Genomic DNA, 12,497 nt, shown 5'->3' on the forward strand with positions numbered 1-12,497 from the left:
CAGGTTTGGAATCATGGAATCACATATTCACTCATGGGAAGGCCCTGCTGTCCCCCTGCTGTCCCCCTGCTGTCCCTGCTGCTGTCCTCCTGCTGTCCCCCCTGCTGTCCCCCTGCTGTCCCCCTGCTGTCCCAGCACTGCCAAGGCCCCTCTGTCCCATGTCCCCCTCCTTGGGCACACACTGGGCACAGCCCCACTGGAATCCCACTCCCCCTTCCCCAGAACACTTCAGTACCACCCCCAGCAGGAACTTTTTGGAAGAGTTTTATTTTTTGCTGTTGACCAATTAATTCTTTTTCCTGCCACTGAACTGCTTGGGACATTCCAGCCTAATCTTATCTGCAGTCCCTGACTCCACATTTCCCACGTGGAGCAGCTCTCTGCTCCCTTCCCATTCTGTTCCAAGCATTCAGCAAATGTTTGTGGTCAGCACAGCCATCTGATGCATTTCTCTTTGCATTTAATTCATTTTTATGCATTCCTGAGTCAGGGAATGTGGCTGCACTGGTGGCAGCTGGGACACCAGTTCAAGGAATGAGAAATATCCATGTCTTCCACTCTAAAAACTGGGAATTCTTCATTGTTTACTCAAGTTTGGGCAGTGGGACACGAGGCTACAGACTAAGAAAGGCCTTGCAGGACCTGAAAAACAGATATATTTTCCTACCAAACACTAATTTAAGCATTTGCTGAATTAAAACTTCACATCTTTTGTGATCTACCATATTTAGGAAATGATGATGGGTCTGTTTGAGCAATCTTGGTGTTTCAATGGATTTTCTGGTCAGAAACCCAGACCTCTGAATGATTTTAGAAATCACATGTCTGCAAGCAAAAATAACCAGGCATTTCCTGGGTGCTGTTCCTACCTCCTCTTGAACTTGACTCAAGCTGTGAATCAGCTGGGTCTTCTCCTGGGTTAATTTTTCCAGTTCATCTGACTTGTGCTTAATTTCTTTCCTCAGTTTGTCCAGGAATGATTCACTGTTGCTCTTTTCCATGGTCAGCTGGAACTCCAGCTCACTGATGAGCCTCTTCAGGCCCTGGATTTCTTTTTCCTTGTCTCCATCCTTCTCTGCCAGTCTCATTTGGGCATCTTGGAGCTTCTTCTCCAGAATTTCTGTCTCCATCCTCAAGCTCTTGGTGGCACTGGATATTAAACCTGGGATCTGGGGGAGATCAGACAGGAATTAATTTCCATTCAGTACCTCTAAATGTGGAGAATTAATAGGAAAAAACCAACAAATTCAAACTTGCAGGTCCTCAGAGAGAAAAAAAAAGCTCTGAATTTACATAATTCCCTCAGAGAACACCCAAGAGCTGTAAATTAATCACCACTCACTGGGAACACAGAGATTAATTAGTGTGTTCAAGATCAAAAAGAGACATTGAGGTGAAAAAGGGAAAATTTAACTTCAAGTTCAATTTACTGCAAGTCAGTGTTTCCTCAGGGTTTAAAAATCACGGTTAAATATTTGTCAAGTGGACAAAGCCAAATTTTCAGCTCTAAATCACTACACAATGTCCCAGATTTTAAATAACAATATAACCTCATCACATTCCTTTTTATTCTTCCAGATTTCTCGGATTTTTTTCAGGAATTGTATCAAACCTTTTGAAAACTCAGGTTACAGGTAAAATTTTTCAATTTTTGTGTAAAAGCTGAGGGGGATCTGGAGCTCCCCTGTGCCAGCCCAGCCTTTCCTGGCCACTCACCCTGGAGCTGGGAAGGGAAAAAAAAAACATGGGTGGGATTGGGGCACCTCATACAGCCTGAATCAGTCCCTTTGAGCTTTTAAAAAGCTTGTCAGGTTAAATATAATTATATTATATGATGATGATGTCAGATTAAACACAATTATCAACTCTGGGGACACAGGTGAAGTTTTAGTGGTGAAAATATGAGATGACAAAGAACTTCCACACCAATTACATTGGACTGGAATAGTCATTTTCAGCCTGTTCTATTTAAAAAATAAAATAAAAATATTGAGATTGGGGAAAAGTATCATCCAGACAGAGGATGGCACAGATGTTTTATTCCTTCACATGGCCATTTTTACGGTGACACAGATGTTTTATTCCTTCACATGGCCATTTTAGGGTGACACAGATGTTTTATTCTCTCACATGGCCATTTTTAGGGTGACACAGATGTTTTATTCCTTCACATGCCCATTTTTAGGGTGACACAGATGTTTTATTCCTTCTCATGGCCATTTTTAGGGTGACACAGCAGTTTTATTCCTTCTCATGGCCATTTTTAGGGTGACACAGATGTTTTATTCCCTCACATGGCCATTTTTAGGGTGACACAGATGTTTTATTCCTTCTCATGGCCATTTTTAGGGTGACACAGATGTGTTATTCCTTCATATGGCCATTTTTAGGGTGACACAGCAGTTTTATTCCCTCACATGGCCATTTTTAGGGTGACACAGATGTTTTATTCCTTCTCATGCCCATTTTTAGGGTGACACAGATGTTTTATTCCTTCACATGGCCATTTTTAGGGTGACACAGATGTTTTATTCCCTCACATGGCCATTTTTAGGATGACACAGATGTTTTATTCCTTCACATGGCCATTTTTAGGGTGACACAGATGTTTTATTCCTTCTCATGGCCATTTTTCCCAGTTCTCTGAGATTTCCTGGCCCAGGTTTCCCTGGAGCACTGCACACCTTCTGCTGGAGCTCCTCGTGCTCTCTCTGGTATTTGGTGATCAGCTCCTGCTGCTTTTGTCTCTCCAGGTCCAGCTCCACTCTGGCCTCCTCCCTGACCTTCAGGATTGCTTCCTTGTGCCGAGCCTCCCCCTTGGCCAGGTCCATTTCCAGCTGGGGACAAGAGGGGGCAGGGGGGACGGGACAGGGGGACAATGGACAATGGGAAAATGGGAAAATGGGATGGGATCATGGGACAATGGGATGGGATGGAATCCATGGGATGAGATGGGATGGGGATGGGATGATGGGATAACGGGACAATGGGATCATGGAAAATGGGATGATGGGATGGAACAATGGGACAATGGGATGGGATGGGATGGGATGGGATGGGATGGGATGGGATGGGATGGGATGGGATGGGATGGGATGGGGATGGGATGATGGGACAATGGGATCATGGAAAATGGGATGATGGGATGGAACAATGGGACAATGGGATGGATGGGATAATGGGACAATGGGATCATGGGGCAATGGGATCATGGATAATGGGATGAGATCATGGAACAATGGGATGGAATCCATGGGATGGGATGGGATGGGATGGGATGGGATGGGATGGGATGGGATGGGATGGGATCCATGGGATGGGATAATAGGACAATGGGATTATGGGGCAATGGGATCATGGATAATGGGATGGGATCATGGGACAATGGGATGGAATCCATGGGATGGGATGGGATAATGGGACAATGGGATCATGGATAATGGGATGATGGGATGGGACAATGGGACAATGGGACAATGGGACAATGGGATGGGATCCATGGGATGGGATGGGGATGGGATCATGGGATCATGGGGCAATGGGATCATGGATAATGGAATGATGGGATGGAACAATGGGACAATGGGATGGGATGGGATGATGGGACAATGGGACAATGGGATTATGGGACAATGGGATCATGGGGCAATGGGATCATGGATAATGGGATCATGGGATGGGACAATGGGATGGGATCATGGGATGATGGGATAATGGGATAGTGGGACAATGGGATCATGGATAATGGGATAATGGATAATGGGATGATGGGATGGGACAATGGGACGATGGGATGAGATGGGGAAGAGGATGATGAAGATGATGGAGAGGGACCTCCCATCCCATCCATCCCACCCTGCAGGGACACCTCCCACTGTCCCAGCTGCTCCAAGCTCATCCAGCCTGGCCTTGGGCACTGCCAGGGATGGAGCAGCCACAGCTGCTCTGGGAATTCCATCCCAGCCAGGAATTCCTAATTCCCAAAATCCCATCCATCCCTGCCCTCTCCTTTCCCTGTGTCCTGTCCCTCCATCCCCTGTCCCCAATCCCTCTCCATCTCTCCTGGAGCCCCTTCAGGTCCTGGAAGGTCACAACAAGCTCATCCCAGACCCTCCTCCAGGTTGGAATATTGGGTGAAATTTCCCAGTCCTAACAGCATTATTATTCACATTATAAATTCAAATTTGAGAATTCAGCCATAATTTCTCCAATAGAAAATTCTGGATTAAATCCTGAAGGCTGCATTTAGGGGAACACTTTTCCAAACCCGGGATGTTCCTTTTCCCTTTGTGCAGCAGATTCTGATGCATTTAATTGCAGCAGGCTGAAAGCACAACAGGCACATTAAATGCACAACACAAACCTCATTACTTCAAATGATTAAAAGCACAAAACCCCACAATGAGCTTAATTACAATTATCTAATTCCACACATTATTATGAGCAGAAGTTTAATAAATCTCCCTGATGTCTTCAGGGGGAAAAGAGAAACTGGAAATATTTCCATTATTTTTTAAACCAAAATATACCCAATTCTGGGTGTGGAAGAAGTGCAAATCCCCTATGAACTTATAGCTTAAAAATTGCTGTATTTGTAAGATGCTCCAAGTAGACTCTTATTATTATTAATTTTATAGTACTTATTCATATCATTATTTTAATTTAATTTAATTTAATTTATTTTATTTTATTTTATTTATTTCTTTTATGTTCTTAGATGGCAGTTGGGATTCTGAACATACATCCCCAGATTTATCAATTCTACCTATTGCTACAGATCCTGATCACTTGTTGGAGGTTCCTTGACTCCAAAGACTGAACAAGTAAAGGCAACATAAAAACCTGAGCTCATTCATACAAAACATTTCACTTTTAATATTTGAAATTAATAGAGCTGAGAACCAGAACTGGAAATAAAGTGGAGGTTGATGTTCCAAGAGTGCATATTGGCCACTAATTGATTTCAAGCCCTCATTAATTAACATTTTAGAACTGCACAGGGTAAATGAGTGCACCCATCCTTGCAGCAGGGATTTCTCCACGGTCCAGGGGAGCTTGGGGCACTCCTGGAGTGTCCAGGGCAGGGCTGGACGTGGCCTCAGGGCTCTGCTGCTGGACAAAGGTTGGACTTGATGAGCTTGGGGAACTTTTCCAACCCAAATAATCCCAGGATTCCACAGATCTGGTGTGTTCCAATGGACTTGTGTCTTAAATTACTTCCTAAAAGTGAATTTTTTTCAGGTTTATATGTATTTAAACAGAAAACTTGTCCCTCTGGTGCAGTGGCACAGACCAAAGGACTCGTTGTCACTTTGTCACTGTTGATTTTTTTTGGCTGCTGAGCAGTTTTGGGGCCTTGCTGTGGCTGCATTTGAATGGCTGTGACACCAAAGCTGAAATTGCTCCCTCTCCCTCCCACCAATCTGTGTTTTGTTCTCGTGTCAGCTTGAAAAGACTCTGATTATGGAGCCAGTGGGATCCCCTCCCCAAATTACATCCTGTGCCAGGGGAGTGAAGAGCTCTCCAAAGAAATGTAACTGATCCTAATTGCTCCCAGTCGCCAGGTTTTCCTGGGACTAAATAAACCTTTCAGACACTGAAACAAAAAATGCAGTAATTTCAGTCACCAACTATGTGAGACTTAAATCAGACAAGTCACAATTATTGTTCAACTCTGCTTTTAAATGTTCCTTCATGGATACAGACATTCATTTTCACTTCTTATTCTCTTTAGTACCTACTTTTTATTCTTTTGAATACATAAATATATTTTTATTTCTTATTCTTTTTAGTACCTACTTTTTATTCTTTTGAATACATAAATATATTTTTATTTCTTATTCTTTTTAGTGCCTACTTTTTATTCTTTTGAATACATAATTTTTTTTATTTCTTATTCTTTTTAATACCTGCTTTTTATTCTTTTGAATACTTTTTTTTTTTTTAATTTCTTATTCTTTTTAACAGACGAATGTGTTTTTAGTTCTTACTCAGTTCAGGGTTTTTTGGGAAAAAGCTGCAGATGAAAACATGGTTGACATGGTGACAGTTGTTTATGGGAAACAGCTTCCCCAATGGCACTGGAAGGGGCTGGCAGGAGAATTCCTTGGACAAAGGACATTAGGGACAAGCTGTGGCTGTCCTGGATCCCTGGCAGTGTCCAGGGCCGGGCATTGGGGCTGGAGCAGCTGGGACAGTGGGAGGTGTCCCCATGGCAGGGTGGCTCTGGAGGGGATTTCAGGTCACTCCAACCCCAACCCCACAAACATTAAATGTGCTTTTGGAGCAGGAGCTCCCCCAAACCAACCCTGCCCTGCCCCACAGACCCAGGACAAACAGGGTTTGGTGCTCCTGGCAGAAACTTTTGGCTAAGTGGTTCCCAAACCAGTGTGTGCACGGTTCCATGTGGCACTGGGGGGGATCATCCCCTGCTTTCTGTGTTCTTGGTGAAATGGAACCCCCAGAGCAGAGCCCCAGAGTCACCTTGTCCCTCCAGGAGTCCTCGCTGCGAAGCTTCTGCCTCAGCGCCTCCTGCAGCTGCTCCGTCCTGCTCTGCTGGGACACCAGCAGCAGCTCCCTGAAACACAGACACCATCAAACCTGCCCTGCTGGGACACCAGCAGCAGCTCCCTGAAACACAGACACCATCAAACCTGCTCTGCTGGGACACCAGCAAACACAAACTCCATCAAACCTGCTCTGCTGGGACACCAGCAGCAGCTCCCTGAAACAGAAACTCCATCAAACCTGCCCTGCTGGGACACCAGCAAACACAGACACCATCAAACCTGCACTGCTGGGACACCAGCAAACACAAACTCCATCAAACCTGCACTGCTGGGACACCTGGAAACACAAACTCCATCAAACCTGCACTGCTGGGACACCTACAAACACAAACTCCATCAAACCTGCCCTGCTGGGACACCTGCAAACACAGACACCATCAAACCTGCCCTGCTGGGACACCTGCAAACACAGACACCATCAAACCTGCCCTGCTGGGACACCAGCAAACACAAACTCCATCAAACCTGCTCTGCTGGGACACCTGGAAACACAGACACCATCAAACCTGCTCTGCTGGGACACCTGCAGACACAAACTCCATCAAACCTGCTCTGCTGGGACACCTGCAAACACAAACTCCATCAAACCTGCACTGCACTGCCCTTCCCCTGCACTGAAATCCTGCTCACCCAGGAATCACCACCTGGAATCTCCACCTTTATGTTTTAAATAAAATAAGGGCTTACCTTCCACTTCTCACTCATACTCCTTTGATATTTCTCAAGACAAATCTCAAAGAACACAAAAAAATCAAATATTCCAACCAGAACTTGCATTTCATGAACTTGGATTATTAGGGTCATTAATTTAAAAATTGTAATGGGTTTGGAATGAAAGCCACTGAGTGCTTTGTGCTGTTCAAGGCTCTGTTTGTTATGTGGGGCTGGAAGGGCAGGACTCCTGCAGAGGTGAAATTCCTGCCACTGGTGTTGTTAACAACTTGTCCACCACAAAAATGCCTCAGTGTTCCCTCAGCCAGGCTCTTGGGCAGGATCTGCTGCCTGGGGAGGTGTGAGAGCAGCTCCCCACCAGCTCAGTCTGGCCCTGAAGGTCTCAGCTGGGAACAAAGCTGCCCTTGTCCCTGGGATTGCTTCTGGGATGTGGGAAATGAAAACTGGGCTTCTGAGGGCTGCTCTGTGGAGTGGGATGGGCTTTGAGTGCCTTTGCTTTGGGCTCTCCAACCTGAACCCATATTTCTTTAATTACCTCCATTTCTCTAATATTTCTTCAATATTTCTTTAATTACATTCCATTACCAGGGGAATCTCCATCTCCAGCTTTGCTCCTGACAGCCACAGGTTTCTTTGCAGCATTTAGAAAGAAGTGCCAGGAGGGGTTTGGGTTTTCCCTGCACCTTCAGCACAAAGAACAGCTGAACAGCTGCAAAAATGGGGGTTTGGGGCTCACTTTAAAAAAATAGAGATTTGGGGCTCACTTTAAAAAAATAGAGATTTGGGGCTCACTTTAAAAAAACAGAGATTTAGGGCTCACATCAAACCCAAGCTGAAGCCTGCAGCCCAAGCAGAACTTCTCCACTCCTATTTTTTAATAGGACTTTTTCTTTTTTTCTCTTCATCCCAGTTTTGTCTATCCCATAAGAATTTAAAAAACCAACCCAGTGACCTCCAAAATGCTCAGAGTTTTCAGGAGCAGCTGGTGCAGCCCAGCTCCCTTTACCTCTCCTGTTTCAGCATCAGCACCTCCTGCTCTGTCTGGCTCAGCAGAGCTTTCAGGGTTTCCAGCTCACTCTCTGATCTCCCACTTCTTCTTTTCAGATCTTCTTCTTTCCTTTCTTTCTCAGCCACTTCCTCCTGTAAATGTTTGCAGATTTGTTGGCAAATGAGAAGGGATTCCTCCTTTTCCTTCAGCTCTTTCATAAGCCTACAGATGAAATCAAGAAATAGCAGCATTGGTACTATATTCTTATTTATAAGCAGAAATAATAATGCCTGGAAAATGAAATATTGGTCAAAAACTCCATGTGTTCTTTATGAAGTTAAATCTACTGACCTGACAGAAAAGTTTTTAAAATGTATTGCATAAAAGCTGCATTAAAATAATAAAATGTTTGCTGTTATTGCTCAAAAATACGAAATATCATTTCAGTATTTACCTGGACTCAGCAATTCCATTTTCATATTTGATCTTTTTCAGTTCATTCTGACAGACATCAAGCTCTGTTGACTTCACCCTAAAAAAATTGGGGAAAAAAAGGTTTTTATCCAAAGAAATGAGCCTTTACTCCTGCAGCAGCCTGGACATTTTCCACCTTGCATTTTCCATTTCAGGTAAAAGGCCACAAACAGAAAATTCTGTCAGCTCCAGCAAAGGCTGCCAATAATTGGAATTCACAATTCCAGTGCCTCAGCCTGACCTGCATCACAGATGTGGCAATCAAGAAGTGAGATCTTGCAACACTGATGACAGTTTTGAGTAATAAATGAATAAAATGGAACAAGTGCCAGTTCTGTAGGTAAAAGGGCTGGAAACTCTGCAGGTCTCATTATGTCACCACTGCAGCAATTAATAACCATGGTTAAGGTTGATATTTACATTTAAACAGATACAGAATATGTTGTTTTATTGAACTGTGCCCATGTTACACTGAGATGTCAATGCACACTTGGAATGCCCTCAGTGTTTATTTAACTGTGTTCATGACATCTCTGTTTCCCACTCAATCCTCACACTATCACTGCTGGTTGCTAAGCATCCCAAATATTTGCAACTGGGTTACTCAGACCCCCAGAACAGAGGAACTGAAAGCACAAAGTGCAGAGCAGAGCAAATCCTCTGCTCAGATTCCAGGGAAATGTGGACAAAAAGTGATGATGGATGGTCCTGAGCCTGGCACTGCCAGCTCCTGACTCCTTTTGGAGCTTCACAAACACAATTTGTGCTTTTCTCTGAATTCTCCTGAGGTGATGTCCCCAGGCTGCTCCAGCACCCACAGAGGTTTCCAGCACTCTGAAATTTGGAATTTGGAATTAGCACTGTGGAGTTTGGGATGTGTGGGTGTCACTCCTGCTGTGGAGTGTTCTGAGTGCTCTGGAAATGGGAGAAAATCCTGGCATGGTGTGGGCTGGAAGGGATCCCAAAGCCCAGCTGGTTCCACCCACACTTTGCACAGACCTTGGACACTGCCAGGGATCCAGGGACAGCCACAAATTCCCTGGAAAACCTGTGCCAGGCTGCCCACCCTCCCAAAATCCAATCCATCCCTGCCATTCCCCCCTGTTCCATCACTTTATATTCCTTCCCACACCCATTTTTAGTCCTGGAGTTATGGGAATTCCCCAAAATTCATCCTACAGCTGTGTTGGGATCATGTCCCTGCTCTGCAGCTCCAGGAATCCCTGCTGCAGGAAGGAAACCCTGCTCCCCCTGCCAGCCTGGCTCTGAAATAATCACATGAAGATAAAATTGTTCCTCTGTCGGTCAAACCCTTCTCACACCACTGTGACAAGCAGAACTTGATGGGAAAAAAACAAAAAAAACAAAAACAAAAAAAAAAAGTGGTTTATGTTCTTTATGTGCAGTGGGCAGCAATGAAGGGATGGGAATCTTACAGCAGCAGCTTCTTGTAGTGCTCCAGCTCTGCTGTCACCTTCTGCAGCTGCAGGCCAGCTGTCTCCACCTGGTTTGTTAGATCTGGAAGCACAAACACGAGGTTGTGTCTCTGTTAATGTCCAGTTCATTCACTTCAGTGGTTTGTTTGCAGGCTGGACCTGCAGCTCCCTGTTCCCACCTCAGGCAGAGTCTGCTCACCCAAAGGGGTTGGTTTGTCTGTTTGGGGTTTTTATCCCACCAGAAAACACCAAATTCAGCCACACTGGAACATGAAATGCTTTAAATCAGATTATTTGTATGTAGAGCTGAAGCAAACATGCAGGAAGGTGGCCCCAAAACTCACCTGGAATTCACTTCCCTCAAACCCTGGCAGTAATTTAGTGGTGGTGTGAACTTGTCTTATCCTCTACATGTTCTTTCAGAACCTCAGCTCCAATCAGCCACTGCCTTTTTCCCAGTACAATCCCTGTTTTTTTACTTAAATTATCTCATCAGGTTTTGTGTGTCTCAACATCACCCTTTTCTATGCTTTTAAACCCTAAGAACAGCCATAATTTGCAGATGTGATGCCCTTTAAATGTAGCACCAGCACATGGTTTAATCTGATTTTCATCTCCATGAACACATCACAGAACCAGGGAATGCCCTGGGTTGGGAGGGACCTCAAAGCTCACTCAGCTCCACTGTCCCAGGCTGCTCCAAGCCCCATCCAGCCTGGCCTGGGGCACTTCAGGGATGGGGCAGCAACTTGGGCACCTCTAGATAAGCTCATGGACAAGAGCTGCCTTTCCAGAAAGCCTCAGAATTATTTAAAATCTAAGTTTCTACCAAAAGGACAGCACCACGAACTACATGGGAAAAAAATCCAGTGACAAATCACTGCAACAGATCTGGAAGTGAAAGGAAAACTGAGATTATTCCTCAGAAAGCAACAGCAAACAAAGTGAGGTGACCTTGTCTCTGGAGGGAACAGTTCCCAAGACAGCCCTTCAAAATTCTCTGATGTTTCTTCCCAGAAGCCAAATCTGTCACTCCTGTTTTTAAATTGATCATTTCACCCCAATTCCCTGAACTTCTGTAATTTTTCCCACACATCTCTTTCAGTCATTTCCAGCAATGATGAGGGATGATCCCAGTGTGGGATTTCCTGCCAGCCACACCTTATCTTGGTAAACAACTGGAGGAGTCCCCTTTTTTCAGTAAAGAGAAAAGGAAAATTGTTCATTACACTACAACAACAACAACAAAATAATTTTAAAAAAAATCAGGGAGAGAATGATACAGGTAAAACACACTGGTCCTGTCAGATCCATTCCCAAACTAGCAGCATTTATAAACAGCTTTTCAAAGGGAAAAGTGAAATCTCTTGGATTTGCTTAAACCCTTGGGAAAATCAAGGCAGTGAATTGCAGAATCCCCTTCTGCCCCACCTGCCATGGGTACCAAAACCAACCAAGGCCATTTTTGTGTCCTTCACCTGTGGCACCAACCCTCAGAGTTCCTACAGAAAAAGGAGAATTTTGGCTGCAGCTGGCAGGCAGATGTGAGGCACAGCCTGGGGAGCAGCCAACCCTGCCAGCAGGAAAAACTGGGAAAAGATTAAACCCAGATCAGTGTGGATGGACACAGCAAGAGCAGAACCCTCTGCCCAACCTCACAGGCTGCTGGGGAGAAGATTTTCCCAAGCAGCACCTTCTGACCTTTTATAAATGGTTATTTTAAAAGGTGTCTGCCAATAATTAACAAGTGTGGCATTTTTTCCTCTCCCTCAGTGTGGACACAAGTTGTGGGATGAAGGAAAAGGAGAGGGATGGTGCTGGCTTTGGTTCTGTACTTTGGGTGGTCTCCTGTTTCCTCTTTCACTCCATTTGTTTTCAGAAGTTTTCATGCACAGGAGTTTTTCATGAGGGAATAAATGGATTTAATTATACAAATGGTTTCTGCAAGTCTCAAGAGAGAATTCCCAGCAAAGTCAATGGGAGCTGGTGAAAAGTCCCACACCCATGGAGGCAGATTTCAATGAAAACTGTGGTAAAAATGAGGCAACTAATAAGGAGAATGGCAATACAAATGGAAACTTGTGCTGAAAACTTGCTGAACAGAGGGAAATGTATTCAAACACTTATGTAAAAATGTTCTCTGGTAATGAAAATCAAGCCTATTGCAAAACAGGCAAAGCCAAGAGAGAGAGCTCAGTCTAACACTGATACTGGGCCCAGTGCTGCCAGAACCACATCCCAAACACTCAGCACATCCATCTCACTTATTTCTGTTTAATTTTACTCATTTCTGTGACTCAGAAGGGCTCTGACCACAGCCATAAACCTTCCAGTAAGCTGCTGGGACAGGGACAGAGG

The 12,497-nt window shown here is 44.6% G+C and overlaps 1 protein-coding gene across 4 annotated transcripts in view; it reads right to left on the reverse strand.

Moving 5' to 3' along the window:
* The window catches only part of LEKR1 (leucine, glutamate and lysine rich 1), a 36,858-nt gene that overhangs the window by 4,649 nt on the left and 19,712 nt on the right, over positions 1-12,497 (reverse strand). For all 4 annotated transcript variants that reach the window (XM_033068668.1, XM_033068667.1, XM_033068670.2 and 1 more), the window contains 6 exons: positions 10,140-10,221; positions 8,684-8,761; positions 8,248-8,451; positions 6,484-6,577; positions 2,685-2,837; positions 870-1,169 (listed from right to left, as the gene is read on the reverse strand). In XM_033068668.1, the coding sequence (XP_032924559.1) occupies positions 870-1,169; positions 2,685-2,837; positions 6,484-6,577; positions 8,248-8,451; positions 8,684-8,761; positions 10,140-10,221 (911 nt within the window). The remainder of the gene's footprint in view (positions 1-869; positions 1,170-2,684; positions 2,838-6,483; positions 6,578-8,247; positions 8,452-8,683; positions 8,762-10,139; positions 10,222-12,497) is intronic.

This window comes from Catharus ustulatus, chromosome 10 (genome assembly GCF_009819885.2).
Source record: "Catharus ustulatus isolate bCatUst1 chromosome 10, bCatUst1.pri.v2, whole genome shotgun sequence".
NCBI classification, from domain to species: domain Eukaryota; kingdom Metazoa; phylum Chordata; class Aves; order Passeriformes; family Turdidae; genus Catharus; species Catharus ustulatus.